Genomic DNA, 16,177 nt, shown 5'->3' on the forward strand with positions numbered 1-16,177 from the left:
GGTGTGGGCTGCTCAACTATGCCATATTTGTGGTCTTTCCTGGTTAGTGCTCACTATTTCTTCCTGAAGAAACAGTTCTGACTAATGGATTTCATCTGTAGGCAATACATTTAATTATTCTTCACTGGTCTTAACTAGAATTGATGTTGAGTTACTCTGGCTGGTAAAAACCTGGGATGCCAGTATAGACCATTAACCTGTTAACTGCCAAGTATTTGAGCTGCTACAATACAACTGTAATGCTTCTTCATTTTGTAACTTTTTTCGTGACGCCATTTTGGATCGAAAGTAAAACAATTTGTAAGTAAGTCAAATGCATGTATGATGCTGATATCCTGCGTTGAAGTTAGGTATTATTGAGAACGAATTAACTCGTCCGTGGCACTGTGTCACCGATCGGCTTGGACGAGTTATCTTGTCTACGGCACTGAACAAGTTAAATTTTGGATTCATCAGATGCCATTTCACCTTAATCACATGTGTTTTTATTGAACCTAGATGGATCCTTGGGGGCAAGTCTGATTTGCTGTTCTATGTACACCAGACATTGTTCTAATACTTTTGATTTTGTAGTTGTTGAAAGTTTGAAGTCAATAATCTATGTATTACTAGCAAAAGTCCAATGTATAGTAGAGGACTTTTAGTTGCAGAAAATGCCGTTCTTGAGTTAAAAGTTGTTGTTCTTTAAATTCAATAACAGTTTCAATAAGTTAATTGAAAATAGAAAATCTGCAATAATATCCCATGGTCAGAGTACCAAAATTTCTCCTTCCCAACTACTCTATGATACATTTAGATGAATCTGATTTAGAGAAAGAGATTAAATAAGTTAATCCTATCATAGGAAATAAGCAGAATACGTCACGAGATAATATTGAATTAGTTTAGCTAAAACTGTGCTTGAACAAAAGTGAAAGCTGGAAATGATGTGTAACAAAAACAGAACAATCTATACTGATCAAAGACAAAAACATAGTGTGTGTACTTGCTCGTATGAATACTGAACAATCGCCTTTTACTGGATTAGAAAATTCAATTAAAATGACGTCTTCCTTCGAGATATCTTTGCTAACCATTTCAAAGAGAATTCGTACATTTCAGAGACCCTAAAGTATGACCATTTCAATACAAAGTGAAAATCTACTCATTGCATATAACAGTAATATGTGAGATCAAGATAACTTCTTTGTACAGAAAAGAACAAAATGAATTTATTTATTAAATTCGTTGGAGAATATTGTGAATTGTTCTTTACTGCTATTTTAATTTATGCCAAGTGAAAAACATTGGCCACTAGAGGAAAAGAAAACCAAACTACGTTTTTGTTTTTTTAATGGCATCCCTTTATTGTATGCCAATAACAGCAGTGGTGAAGTAGGCTTGGCAGTACTGTATCAGGTCTCTAAATTCAAGAATTCATAGTTCACGTCTTTTTCGTCGCACGAATGTATTCTGCACTTTAGGACCATGGGGTCGCTATAAAAGTTACTCCTAACTTCCACTAATCGAGAAGCTAAGTGTAGTCCAAGATTTTATAGTGGGGTTGTTGGCTAACTACTGTTGTTTTTCGTCTACCAGTTCAAAATTAGAGATGGTTAGAGCAGATAGTTAGAGAGCGCCTACGTACAAAAAGTATAAAATGTGTTGAATGCATTTTACTAAAAAGGAGAACAAATCGATAATGTGTATTTAAAATCATGAATATTGTATATATGCGATTTACAATTTTGCTTTGGCCGACGATCGAAATAGATATAAGTATTTCAAATGTTAAATCTTTCTTACTTCTGCCCCCCTCTCCATGTTGCTCAGACGTCATCCTGGAACAGTAAAAAATCGTTTGTCGATACCCGCGGTGGGTACAACAAAGTTTAACTTTGTGCTGAACAGCTGCTTTCCTCCAGTGGCACAGCGGAATGTCTACGGATACTTTCAACACTAGAAACTGGGCTTTAATACTCGTGTGGGCAGAGCAAATATAGTATGTTGTGCAGTGTTCTGCCAACTAACCAAACAATAAATTATCTTAACAATATATATATTTATACTAAATACTGCAAAACGCTTTTCAGTTCTTGTAAATGAGATAAATTTTGATTTGATAGGTTGTAGTTAAACACAAAGCTACACAAAGGGCTATTGTGCTCCGCTCACCACGGATATGGAAAGCTAGTTTCTAGCGTTGTAAGTCTGCAGACATAACAGTGATGATGCGTCACTAGGTATTAAAATAACTTATACAACAAGATATTATATTTAGTATTTATAAAATATTTTGCTTTCTGTTTCTAATTTATCAAAAATAGTGTACAAAATTTAAAATAGTTAATTACTCTATCTAACCTGCATTGACTTTTTATTATAAAAGACACAAATTTATTATTATTTTCTTAAGAAAGTGTATAAAATGGAACTTTAATTTCCGTTTGTGCAAAGGGTACATTTCACATTTTTCTGTTTAAGATATTGCGTTGTGTAGTGTAATAGAAGAGAAGTGTGTGGAGTGGGAGATATTTACTGCGTTTTCAGTAAATTATTAGAATATTACATGTAAAGGATTTGTGATCGTAAACGTAATTATTTTAAAATTTAAGTTGTTTTAATGCTTGCGTATTGCATTTTTGATAATAGCATTATTGGTATTATAATTCACTACTGTAAAACTTTTTCTCAATGTGAAATTAATTTGACTCTTTCTAATATCAATATTAGTGAGTAGAACTTGATGAAGGTGAAATTATAATTTCTGCAAAGTGCTGGATATGGTAGGCATTTTAATTTTAGCATTATTAGTAACACTCGCATCATTTAACATAAAAAAATAAATACGTTATTTTAGGACTACTGCTATCACTTAGTCGTAGGATAAAGAAAATCGCAATAATCTCCAGTTTAATGAAACAAAAGATCGACTCTTGCTCATGTAATAGTATTATGTTAGCTGTATTAAGCCTAGTTTTTTGGTGGTTTCAGCAGTAGCAATAATATACTAGTACTTCTTGAACTTTGAAGCCGAAGTAACTTTGGTTAAGGGCTTGGGATTAAACGCTATTCAATTTGAATTTCGAAAAATTTTAAATACTTGATATAGAAAGCTTGTCTATTAATCTGTAATTTAATTTCTGGAATGGTAAATCAAAAACTGAAAAAAAGAGAGTGAAATAACTTTGCAAGAAGACCAGTATTTATTAACTAATATGACATTAACAAAATGTGTTTTTAATTGTATTTTAGTATCATATTATCAGTATCAGCTCTGAGTTTATAAACTGAGTAAGGTCATACACTGGTTGTAATTTAATATTTACATTTTTTTCTTAAATATAAGAGTTTTAAAGACAAAAAAATTATATTGAGTTAGTTTACTTGTATTTTTTGTAAGTTGTAAGAAGTTTTAATTTAAATTTATTTTAAATAAATATTTCTTTTATAATAATAAAACACTCAACTCGCTGGTATCTGTTTAAAATCATTATAACATAAGAATAAAGATTTATTCAACTTGTATGAACATTGTTTTTGTCAACTATTTTCACTTTTAATAGTTGTGTTGAGATTTGTAACCTGTTACAGAAAATTTAGAGGATTGCTAATTTGTTTTGAAATAATTACTTATTTAAAGGTTTTGAACAATTTTAGTGAGCATCATTCTATTTTAAATATGTGAAAGAGAATGTGATTATTATAAGTATCTCAACCATTGAGAAGTAAGTTCTGACAGGGATATATACATATACACAGACACACATTACTGCATTTATTTGATATGTTGATATTGTATATTGCTCAGTTTTGTTTCTTAAAAAAATAAGCATTTTGATAACTGTGCATATTTGTGCATCCAATATTTGGAGATTATGTGTTCTCCTTTTAATTAGCTGTCTTATTCTTGCATGTGCTTACATAATTAAGGAAAGAAGAACTGTAACTGATTCAGAAATGTAGGATAATTAACACTTCTGTAATTTATAAGTTGTGAAATTTCTGCATGTATATCATTAGAATCAATGTAACAGTACTTGCAACCCAGAGAACATAAAAATAAATTGTCAAGAAAAATTCTATTTCATGTCATGAGAACATAAGCTAGATTACTGAAGGTCCATTCGACTCATCAGTATGCTCCCACAACCAATTGATGCAATTAATCAAAGTAACAAAACAAAGTGAAATATAGGGTAGGTATCACATCTCAGGTACTTGTAACCTTCACCAACTTGAACTCAAGAGAGGAAATGGCTTGTACATCCACTCTGAAAAGACTATACAATTAAAAAGTTGAAATCACAGTTATATAAACAATACTTGCCAATGACCACACTTGCTTTAAACTACAGCTTTCACTTACTTTTTATAAGACTTTAAACAAGTTCTTACAGTGACCTGAAGAATACCTGAATATAAAGTCAAAGAATTGTCTTCTTTTTTATGCATAAGGCAATTACAGCCAATTAAGCACTACTATGTCATTGGTTCCCGATTAGGCTTCAGTAACGTTAAATTGTTATGAATTAATCGCACTACCATTTACATTTCAATATGTGATGTAACTTAAAGAATGAAAAAATTATTTTATTATTGTTGAGTTGTGATATAAGTAAGTAGCTCATTGCTTTGGCACTGAATGAAACCAAAAATGCAACATATTTAATCTTTTTAAGTCTGAAAAGAATTTAAATTGATAGATTAACCTAATTTTTTTCCTGTTAGTGGGGACAGGTACTTTTGCTAGATTATTTTAAAAAATTTTCTTGTCTCAGGAGAGAGATTTTTTTGCTAAAAATTTGTTGGTGAATTTATGGTGTTCAGTCTGAGTTGTAATTTTTCATGTTAAAATTGAATTTGTTTTTCATATTACAGTTTTAAATTCTCATTTGCATAAATCCTAGAATCTCATAAATAAATATTAAAAACCTTTTATCAGTAAAACTATATTTTAGTCTCTATTTCTTCAACTACAACATTATATACAGGCTAAATGAACTTGATCAACCTTGTAACCATCACCAAAAAGAGATAAAAACAAAATAAATGTAAATTATTTTTAGAATAACTACATATTGCTACCAACAATTACAGACTGTATATTCTTTCAGCCAAAACTAAAACAATTTAGACTTTTTGTCATTTAGATTTATTTCTTTACTGCTTTATATATTAGTGCCAAAGGGAATTATCACAGTGGGAATATTTTGTGTAAATGCAGCATTGAGTTATCAGTATGCTGGTATTACGAGATGTACTATTCATTATCTTTCCATTTAATTTTTATTGTCGAATCTAATAATTTTAATTGTCATATTATAATTATAAATAAAAAATACCTAAAAAAACAGGAAAATTATTTAGATCATACATGTATGGCTTTTGTACTTTTTACTCTGGAAGTCTTAGTAAAAGTATTTTGTAAGAGTGGTGTTACTTTTGTTATACAGTTGATACTGTAAAATACTGAAATGCAACAACAAACAATATTGTAAAACTATTGTAACTCAACTGGGTTGTTAAATAAGCAGTATGGGCTTTAACATAGTTTCCTTACCTGATTGAAGTGACCTCAGCAAAATCAAACTATAAAAATGATGCAAAACAATTCAAAACTGAGATTCATCAATCAAAAAACACATTTCACATGTAATGACTTTAACTAGCAAACACTCAAACTGCTCACCAAAGACCATTATACAAATATATAAGGCTTACCTCCATCCATTAATAGAGTATGGATGTCAAGTCACATATAATATGTCAAATAACACACTTCAGAAAATCCAAGTACAACAAAATAAAATACTAAGAGCAGCTTACAGACTACCATCATACACTTTTGTAAATTATATACACCAAATCAGCAACTTACCAATTCTTAGAAACAGACTTATAGAAATGTCATACAAATATTATTTAAAAGCAGAACACAGAAACAAACTGCACCACTATGTAAATTAGCCAGTGCACGAACAAAATATATTTCACCATATAACGTATTTTAGCAAGTGCAAATCACACAACAAAGTACATAACAGTTAAACCTTGTGAATGTAATAAGTACTTCTGTTTCAGGTCTCGGGCACAGGACAGGTAAATCTTTCAGCACCTGTCCTGTGAAACTGGGTTTTCTCGGGGCACTCCCGTTTCCCCCCTACAGCAAAATCTCAGGCATTGGATCTTCAGATCCCAGCCAAGGCAACATTGTTGCCCTGTCCTGAAATGGGTCGTCTCGTGTTCACATTCATATTTAATTTGACATCTGCTTTATGGGTTCTGGCCTGGCTGCTCTCTCTGGTGCTGCCTTTGTCTTGCTCATCAGTATTATGACCAACCTCACTCCTCCACCTTAAAAGAGTCCAAATAAAATAAAGGCAAAAACCCCATGCAAATTTCAACATTTTTTCACATGAGGGGACAAAGAGGAACCACAAGGTTCCTGACCACCCCAGTTGGAGAGAGAATTCTTCAGTTTTCTCTCTCTCTAAACTAAACCCCTGCCAAGTTCATTTGCATTTGCAACTGATTGTAAGAATAAGCATCATAGGAAAAGCAGTAATTTGAAACCTTGTCTTTAATTATAAATAATCCAACAGCAAAAATCGAAGGAAATTATTCACCCTTTTTAAATGTTGCATGTGGAATGAGAAGTGGAGTATATGAGTTAAATTTATGGTATTTAACTTATTAAGTAAGAAGAATAACTGCTATCAATTATCATTTTGTGTTAAGGGTATCTAACTATAAGTGATTAACTCCTCTTAACCAGCTGTATGTCAGCAGACTTCCAGTGCTAGAAAATGGGGTTTGATACTCATGGTGGAGAGAGCACAGATAACCCATTGTGTAACTTTATGCTTAAATTTAAATAAACAAGCTATTAATTCCTTTGTTGTCAACCCTTTTCTTTCAAAGGATTAAAAAATGTTTTAAATGTATATACCTTTTAAGGAAGTAATAAGTGTTTAAACTTATTGCATACTAAACAGCATTAGGCAAACCATTTCACAAGTTTACAATGTTTCAAAAACATTCCTTTTGGTGTGGTTTCCTGTAAGTGGTGAAAGGACCTTCCAGAGAAGGTTTTTTTCTTTTATTTTACCTCCTCCTGGATCTAAACATCCACCCACATGTTTGCTGTGAAGGGTTGGAGAGGATCCTGGTGGTTAAGGGGTCCAACCATAACACACCACTTTGACCTTGAATTCCTGTAGCTTAGGGTGGTCCCCCAGTTTCAGTCTGCTTGTCCACTTAGGATCAACCAAGTATCAGTGTTGGATGTTTTCAATGGATGTCATGAACGTTGTGTCTGATGCTGGTGTTTGGATATGGTGCTCACACAACCCTGGTGTTGCTGCAGTGTCCTTGTTTGGTATGTTGTGCATCCCCTCTCAGGGGAAACACTGAAAATTTTCTTTCTTTATTTTGAATCCCCCTAAACAAAATCTAAATAAAATAATGAAGTAACAGACCATAGGTAAATGATCATGTCTTGAAAATTCTGAGCAGGAATCTTTCACTTCTTCAACATCAGTACCTCACTTTCTGACACTACATTATCTTTCAGATAAGTCTTTAGGACAAATGTCTCCCTTTTTTATTCAGAAGGGACTGGAGGGGCTTGCTGACTCTCCTAAATCAGTCATAATGCTTTGTTCTGGTGACATATTGGTGGAAACATCCACACTTACACACAGTGAACCACTCTTGCATTCAAAGGCCATTGGGGATATACCCATTGAGGTTACTCCCCATGAAACTTTGAATTCGTTATGAGAAGTTATTGTTGAGAGGGATTTGAAGAACATCTTCAAGTCGGAGATCCTCGCTGGTTTGTCCACCTAAGGAGTTTCTGCAGGGAGGCATATTTCCACTTATAAAGATAGAATTATGATGCTAACTAGTGTTCTTATTTTGATGTTTACATCACCACATCCACCTTCCACCATCAAGGCAGGTTATCTTAATTGCAAGGTATGGCCATATATTCCAAACCCTCTCATGTTTTCAATGTCAGCAGTTTGGTCACTCAGACATCGTGTCGTGGTTCCTTGATGTTTGCTCGTTGAGGTGTTTAGGATTACAATGCCTATGAGTGTGAAACAGACCATCGTAGCATTAATTGCAATGGCTCTTACTCATCCTACTTTGATTCTTGGCTTAAGTGGTTGGAAGAAAAAGAGGTGTAGTGTTTGAAGGCAACTCAAAACATTACTTACACTGATGCTTGAAAGTTGCTGTCCACCATTCTTTTTTGGGCGTATGCTGCTGCACTTCATTCCACTGCTATATTGGGAGTGCAGATGGATCTTTCTGTTGCTCCTAAAGAATTGTTCTTAAGCCATGTGAAAAGTCTTTTGCCCTTTTTGGTTAAGAAAGTTGATGAATCAGTGTCAACACCCATATCTGCCCCTACCATTCCCTTCAGCAGATTCCTGGATCCACTTCCTTTGGTTCTGGGTTTGGGCATTTGCTTAGGTCCATCTTCTCAGGCCCCAAGATGAAGAATACTCATTCATTTCTGCCCTCAGTCACTGGAATCTTCTTCCAATGACGGAGACCTGTCTAATCAACCCAGGGTAGGATCCGTGGAGGATGACAAATCTCCTTTGTATAAAGAAAAAAGACGTGGTCGTAAACAGAAGGGTTCTCCAGCCAATTCGCCTACCCGTCATTAAAAATGGCCACCTTGATACAATGGAACTGTCGAGGTTTACGTTCTAATCTGGATGATATCAAAACACTGATTGCTTCCTACCATCCTGTGTGTCTTTCTTTACAGGAAGTATTTCTGAAACCTGCCAGTACAATCACTTTTCATCAGTTTTCTTTGTACAAAAATGACATTGTATGATGGACGAGTGCACGGAGGGGTGGCACTGCTGGTCGATCAGCATGTGCCCACCCTGTCTTTGCCATTTGACACACCCTTAGAGATCCTAGCTGTTCATGTTTCTCTGGGTCATGCCATCACTGTTTGTTCTCTCTACCTACCTTCTTGCAGAGACCTATGATCAATCAGACCTTGATGCTGTCCTTGAACAGTTGCCATCTCTATTTTTATTCCTGGGGGACTTAAATGGACATAATCCCCTTTGGAGAAGTGTGATATTAATTGGAGGAGTTGTTTCATAGAGCTTATTCTCCTGATAACAATCTTTCTCTTTTCAGTACTGGTTCTTATACTTACTTTCATGCATCTAGTCAGTCCTTTACTGCTGTTGATCTCTCAGTTTGCTCCCATTTGCTATTCTCCCACTTTTCATGGAAGATTGACAGTAACCCACTGGGCAGTGATCATTTTCCTGTCATTTTAAGAGAGACTGGAACTGATTGATGTCACCTGATTTTCATGCCCGAGTGAAGCTGGACCAAACCAACTGGGCCTCTTTTATTGCTCTTGCAGAACTTGATCATGCTGTCATTTGTAAGCCATTGATAGACGACTGCATGGCAGCATTGGCTGACTGTATTATCCAGGAGCTGCTCAGTGTATTCCTAAAACCACAATACATTTTACACGGTATCCTCATATGTGATGGAATCCTGCCTTCTACAGGGCATGGAAGGCTCAGAAATGGGCCTGGGATACCTTTCATATATATATATCCCACACTTTGAAACTGCATGGCTTTTCAGTGGGCTCGTGCACATGCCTGGCAGGTAAGAAGTCCAGCCCAGAAGGAATGTTGGATTAAATTCACAACCAACATTTCTTGTCGTCTATGACTTTGGAAGATCAGTGAACCATATAATTCTTTCCCCCTTTGGATCTTGCTCTCTGATAGCCAGGAAGTTTCTGAGTATTGCTGATACTCTTGGTGAAATCTTATGCTGGGTATCTAGCACTTTTGCTTTATTCTCCACCTTCTTAGCCATCAAGACTTGGACAGAGTGATCACCTCTTTCCTTTCAGGCTGATGGTCTCTGTGACTATATTTCAACCCTTTACATAGGTGGAACTCAAGCTGGCTCTTCATCAGTCAGATCTGATGGTATACACCATTAGATGATGTGCCATCTCTCTCCTGCTTCTCTTGCTATTTTTCTGGTTGTTTTTAACTGGATCTAGCAGGAGAATGTTTTTCCTGATGCTTGGCACCAGGCTACTGACTTACATTTCTCTAAGCATGGGAAGGATCCCAAGATTCCTTCAACTTGCCATCCAGTTGCTTTGACGAGCTGTGTCTGTAAGACCTGAGAGAAGATGGTTAATGCTTGTTTTGTTTGGTTTCTTGAATCAAACAACTTCCTCTTGCCTACCCAATATGAGTTCCGATGATAATACTCCTCTGTGAACCGCCTGATTTGACTTGAAATGTCGATCAGACAAGCCTTTTTCTAGCTATTACATCTTGTGTAAGTATTCTTTGACCTTGAGAAGGCTTATGGTACTATATAGAGGTATGGCATTTTGTGAGACTTGTACTTATATGGGCAGGCAATTCCAAATTTGTGTGGGTTCGACACTTCCCTGCTCTTTTCTACAGGAACTTGGAGTCACTTGTGGCTGTGTCTTCTTGTAATACTGAATTTTGTAGTCATATTGTATTGGTTGTAGTCTTACTTATGCTTGTGGATTAGTAAAAGATTGTTCATTTTGTGAATTGCCTTGTCTCTTTCTTTCTTACTCCTGTATTCAGATATTTAACATTACTCTATATATAAAAAAAAAGTTCTTATTAGTGGATCTATTATATCACTTGTGCATTAATTCAGTTTGACATAAATATGCCACAGAGTGGAAAGAAAGAAGAAAATTTTAATAAAGCTTACTCTTTCTTTTGAAGGTTTTACTGCCCTTTATTTGAACTCTTGTTTTTTTAAATTTAATAGTTACCGTATAAACCAGCCCACCATATTTTAGTAGAGGATGGTCAAAAGGGGCTCATTCTGAAACTTGTGATTAGGGTTATTTTGATAGGTTTTATTGAATGAACTTGGCATAATTTCTAAAACTGGAGCTAAAAAACTATCGATTAACTTATGACAAGATGAAAACTACATGGTTTATACTATGGTGGTACCATAACTAGGCATTATACCATTCTCTGTACATTTACTTTTCATTGCGGAAATGCTATTTTTAATTTGAGAATTTCTAGGGAAATCATCTTGTAATGAATTTTCTTTAACTTCACCACTGTATCTTTGAGCTTTACTGTGCTGTTAGTTTTAAGAAATATTAAAACGAATGATTTCTTAGATACAATTCCAGTTCCACTTTTTTTAAGATAATAGTGACATGTTTTGTTTTGTTTTTTGGCTCTCAGTGCATTCAGGGGGGTATATCACATTGTTTAGGATATTTTCTATTATAAGTTTTTCCCTTGTGTGGCCTGGACCCACAATTTAGCTTAATCACTATTCTAAAACACCATCAATTCACAACCACATCCAGAACATTTCAAACATGTTTCATTGCAACATGTAGATTTTTGTAGTCTTGGGTCAGGTCAGAGAACTGGTCCAGTGACCTAGACTTTGAAATTAGAGCCAAATATCTTCCTTTTGTTTATGAGAGTTATCGAGTGTAGGAGTCCTTTCCTGAATATTGGACTTTTGCATATGCTGTGGTAGTCCTTGACTTCAGTTTTAATTTCACTGATGACTAGAAAACACAGTTGCCAGAATGGCTGTTTGTGTTCTTCCATTTGGGATCAACCACAGTGTTAGGAAAACCGAAATGACTGAGGATTGTCAGTGTGAAAATTGATGAGTCTAAGAATAAGTTGGGCATTCTATGTGGGAACCCCAGATATAAGCAAGCCATCACAAACTAATTTCATCTGTCGTCAAGGCCACTTAAGCACGGTGGAGGGAAACTAGAGGTACCATTGGTAGATGTCTATCAACAGGACCTATCCAGCAGGTGAAACAGTAGGCATCAAATGTTAAATGAATAAACCATAGGAGAAGTAATGAGCCTCTCTAAACTTGGAAGTATACGACTGAGAGAATCATAGATCACATAGGAGTCTGGGGTTGTACAAAGCTGGTTGATAAGCTGGCAAGCACACCTTTTCTAGATATGTCGGTTTCTGAAACTTGAAAAACATTATTCATGGTATAATAGACCTATCGAGTAAAATCATTATTGGTACTGTTTTATTAGTTTCTGAAAATTAGGTTGGGCATGAAACCTCTAGGTTCTTTGCTGGTACCTGCATCTGCTTATACAACATTAAATAATAGAGTGTGGAATTATAAACTGAAAACATAATATAGTATATAAAAACTGCAAATGTGGTTTTTATTTAATATCTAAGTAGCCTGAACCAATTGTCAGAAATTCAACAGTAAATATTGTTGCATCCAAATTTAGTAGCAGAGGAAATCAAACTTGAGACCCTCAAATCATGACCCTCTACAAATTCCACCAGGTAGTGTTAACTCAAAGCTTAAACAAACTTGAAATAAATAGAAACCAAAAAAGCTATGCTCAAGTCTGGTTATGATACTCATAGTAAGTAGTGCTTATATAACCCTCTTTTTTTTTTTTTGATTTGCTCTTGATAACAAACATGGTGATAATGTTTTGGTCTTTTTGGATAGTTAAAATAATTGAAAATCATAATTTTGGTTAACATTTTATTATTAGAAAAATTTAAAACTAATAATGAGAACTAGTTTTCATTAGTTGATTATTTTCATGATAATTTTATCATCACTTGTAATAATGAAAAGTATTTATAGTTGGAAACTCATTTCTATTGTTTGGTTATTTTTGTGACATTAATTTAACAGTAATTTTGATAAGTTTGCATGACATTAATTGGTGCTATCACCTTTCACAGATAACTGATTTTTATTAATCAGTTTTTCCAGTTTTGAAGTAAAATGTTTCATAATTTCATAAGTTATATTGTTGTAGTATATAATATTGATGGTGTATAGATGAAAACAACTTGCATTATAGCCTGTATAGTTAAATGCATGTTCTGCTTGTGTGTATTTATATAGTAAAAATGTAATAAGCATATAATTTTAAGAAATCATTATAATTTATTGGAAAATTTGTTAAATTTTTCAACTTTATTTCTAAATAAATACAAAAGCAAGTTAGAATATTGAAATAATAAACTTGGTTGTAAAAACAGTATTAACCAGACCAAATTAAAAGTTAGTCACAGTCAGTGCTTTATGTTAACATTGTGAAAAAGGTGGACTTGTTGATCATATATTAATATATGAAGGTGCACATCGTAACTGTTAGGATGTGTGGGTAACATTATTAATAATGTAAATCCAGTATGTACTTTTATAAAATTTGATGCTATCACAGTGTAATAGACTCAGCTATATCATTATCACTTGAGAAAACTAGCATATTTTTTCTCAGATCTTAGTGTCAGTAAAGTTTGTTAATATAAAATTGTATGTATTATACAATTATATTATATAAATATTATATAAATCAGTTAAATTGAGAATAGAATAATAATTTATGCATGTTAATGTATACACAAGTACATATTGATGTTTGATGACAGGCAGATTGAAATAACTTGCTATGGTATTAAGTTTGCTAAACTTAGAACAGGATAAAATTTATAGTGAGTTAAAAAATATTGAATTTTAAGAATGTTCTTATGTTTTGAAGTAATTCAGTTATGTTAACAATGGTTGAAATTTGCACATTTCATACGTGTGATAAACAAGCTAATTGTGTTGGTTTTCATTGCATCAGTGTTAACAGAGGAAGTCACAATGGGTTTTTCTTCAGGCTGAAGGTTATCAGAAAATGATGTCAATGAATTATTGCGACTGATTTATCTTTGAAAGTCAGAATTAAGTTACTAAAAGAAATTAATGTTTTTATTAATATGGACACCATGATCTTAAAAGTTTAATTGAAAACCGAGCCTTCTGGAGTTTTCAACATTCATACAAAATTGCTTTCTGGTCTTTGTGACTTGTTCATGTAGATGTATAGAATATAAAGTTTTGTGCAAATATACAACTTACATCTAAATATACTTGCTCAGCATGGATAATATGTAAGGTTATTGTCACAAAAAGATACCCAAGATATAAAGTTCTGTTTCATTCTGCAATTTTAACCTGTACAATCACAAAATATGAAGTCTGAATTTTTCCCTCCAACACTGTTGCTTAGAACATGAGAACATCTGACATTGTGATAATAAATCAAAGCTTCCTGCAAATTCCATAATATATTTTATTTCTATTTTAATCCTGACAAATTTAAGAACTGTACAATCTCAGTCATTTCATTTTAACTTTCTTGTCTTGTCCCAAACTTTTACTGATCCATTTTCCTTTTAGTCCAAATTGATCATGCCTATAGTAGTCAGAATTCTTGATTCTCCTACCAAACTTGATGGTTTAAAGTTAAATTCTCAGGATTGTTTCTTCATTGTATAAATGCAATTTCTTTGCAGCAGACATTTTCCCTCACAACATGCAAATTAATTTGTCACATGTCACCTTATCACTTTACAAAACGTACATCATTTAAGAGTTAAAGTGGCTTTACTTGGTTCAACCAATAAAATTTAATAATACTAACCATGGTGTGCAATCCAAAAATATGAAAGTGTGATTTTCTAAGCTGTGTGTAAACTAATTTTTTATGCATCATTTCATATTTACACAGACAAATATCACAGTTACGTGGCCTATGTTCTATTATTTTCTGGTATATTTAAGTTTTAAGATTAATTCAAAACACTGAGACTGGTTTAATATTGTAATTTAATGATAATTTTGTGTGAAAAATATAAATACTATGGACATGTTTTTTATGATTGCCCTTCTGTAAATGTTTTGTTTTCTTCTACTTGTAGTAGGCTATGTAATTTTTTTATAGTTTTGATAGTACGTTAGATTGTACATTGTTTATTAATTCTTAATTACTGCTTAAACTATGTAACAGTTCTAGAATTGTATTAATGAGATGGGACAAAGTATTGCATACCATTTAGTATTAAAAAGAAAGTTGGTGGAAGTACAGTAAAATGTTGATTTGGTATAGAGAGAAATTGAACTTTTTTACAGGTATATTGAGATAGTAGTTTCAAATCCAGTTTTGATAGAATTCGAGATACCTATAATTTGGCTGTATAGTGTTTGTGTATGCCTCCTGATTTTTAACATATAAATTTTGTATATGTTAATTTTTGTGCAACTACAAAGGTAGCTCAGTTCAAATGATTTTATTTTTCTAGGTGAATTCTTTTTCCTGAAGTATTTTTCTCTTTCATAACTGCTTAAAATAACCAGATGTAGGTCTTCAGTCAACCCTGTGTTTTATTCTGTTTTAGACTTTTGAAATCAAAGCCTTTTTGAAAGGCATCATGACATACTACTTGAAAAGTAAAAATAACAGTGAACGAGGAGGTGATGGAGAGATTTGGACTGCTATATATGATTACAAAGCTATTGCAGATGATGAATTATCTCTCCACCAAGGTGAGGCTGTTGTGGTATTGTCAAAAGATTCTAAGATATCAGGTGATGAAGGCTGGTGGACAGGTAAAATAGAGAACAGGGTTGGGATTTTTCCTTGTGAGTTTGTTACAAAGCCAAGCAATATTCAGAATGTTCAACCACAAGGAAATCATGAAAGACCTTTTGAAATAGACTTCTCCAGTTTGTCTCTAGAAGAAGAGATAGGATCTGGTGGGTTTGGGAAAGTTTATCGTGGTATTTGGAGGAAACAGGAAGTTGCTGTAAAAGTTGCGCACATGAATTCTGATGAAGATTTTAGTGTTACAAGAGAAAACATACGAAAGGAAGCAAAAATTTATTGGCTTTTAAACCATTCAAACATTGTTACTTTGAAAGGTGTCTGTCTAACAAGTCCAAACCCTTGTCTTGTTATGGAATATGCTCGTGGTGGATCATTAAATCGTGTTCTTGTTGCTCAAAAGCTTCCTCCCCGAGTAATTGTCAACTGGGCATTACAGATAGCCAAAGGTATGAACTACCTACATTATGAAGCTCCCATATCATTGATTCATCGAGACCTTAAGTCTAATAATGGTAAGTGGAAAATTATACATAGTTTATTGTAAAACATTTCATTACAACTATATGAAGTTATTTGAAATAACTTCCAAAGTGATGATAAAAAATGCCATTTTTAAAATAATTATATCTAAAAACTACAGCTATTAAGGAAGTTATATTACATTAGAAGCATACTGAGAATCTAAAGTTTTAT

The 16,177-nt window shown here is 33.5% G+C and overlaps 1 protein-coding gene across 3 annotated transcripts in view; it reads left to right on the forward strand.

Moving 5' to 3' along the window:
- Positions 1–2,449: 2,449 nt before the first annotated feature.
- LOC143256383 (mitogen-activated protein kinase kinase kinase 9-like) overlaps positions 2,450–16,177 on the forward strand; it is a 65,363-nt gene continuing 51,635 nt past the window's right edge. The window contains exons 1-2 of one of the 3 annotated variants that reach the window (XM_076513573.1): positions 2,450–2,765; positions 15,180–15,996. In XM_076513573.1, the coding sequence (XP_076369688.1) occupies positions 15,309–15,996 (688 nt within the window). In that variant the 5' untranslated portion in view covers positions 2,450–2,765; positions 15,180–15,308. The remainder of the gene's footprint in view (positions 2,766–15,179; positions 15,997–16,177) is intronic. The other 2 variants (XM_076513565.1, XM_076513582.1) reach the window with 2 other exon arrangements.

Source organism: Tachypleus tridentatus, chromosome 1, assembly GCF_004210375.1.
Source record: "Tachypleus tridentatus isolate NWPU-2018 chromosome 1, ASM421037v1, whole genome shotgun sequence".
Taxonomy (NCBI): Eukaryota; Metazoa; Arthropoda; class Merostomata; order Xiphosura; family Limulidae; genus Tachypleus; species Tachypleus tridentatus.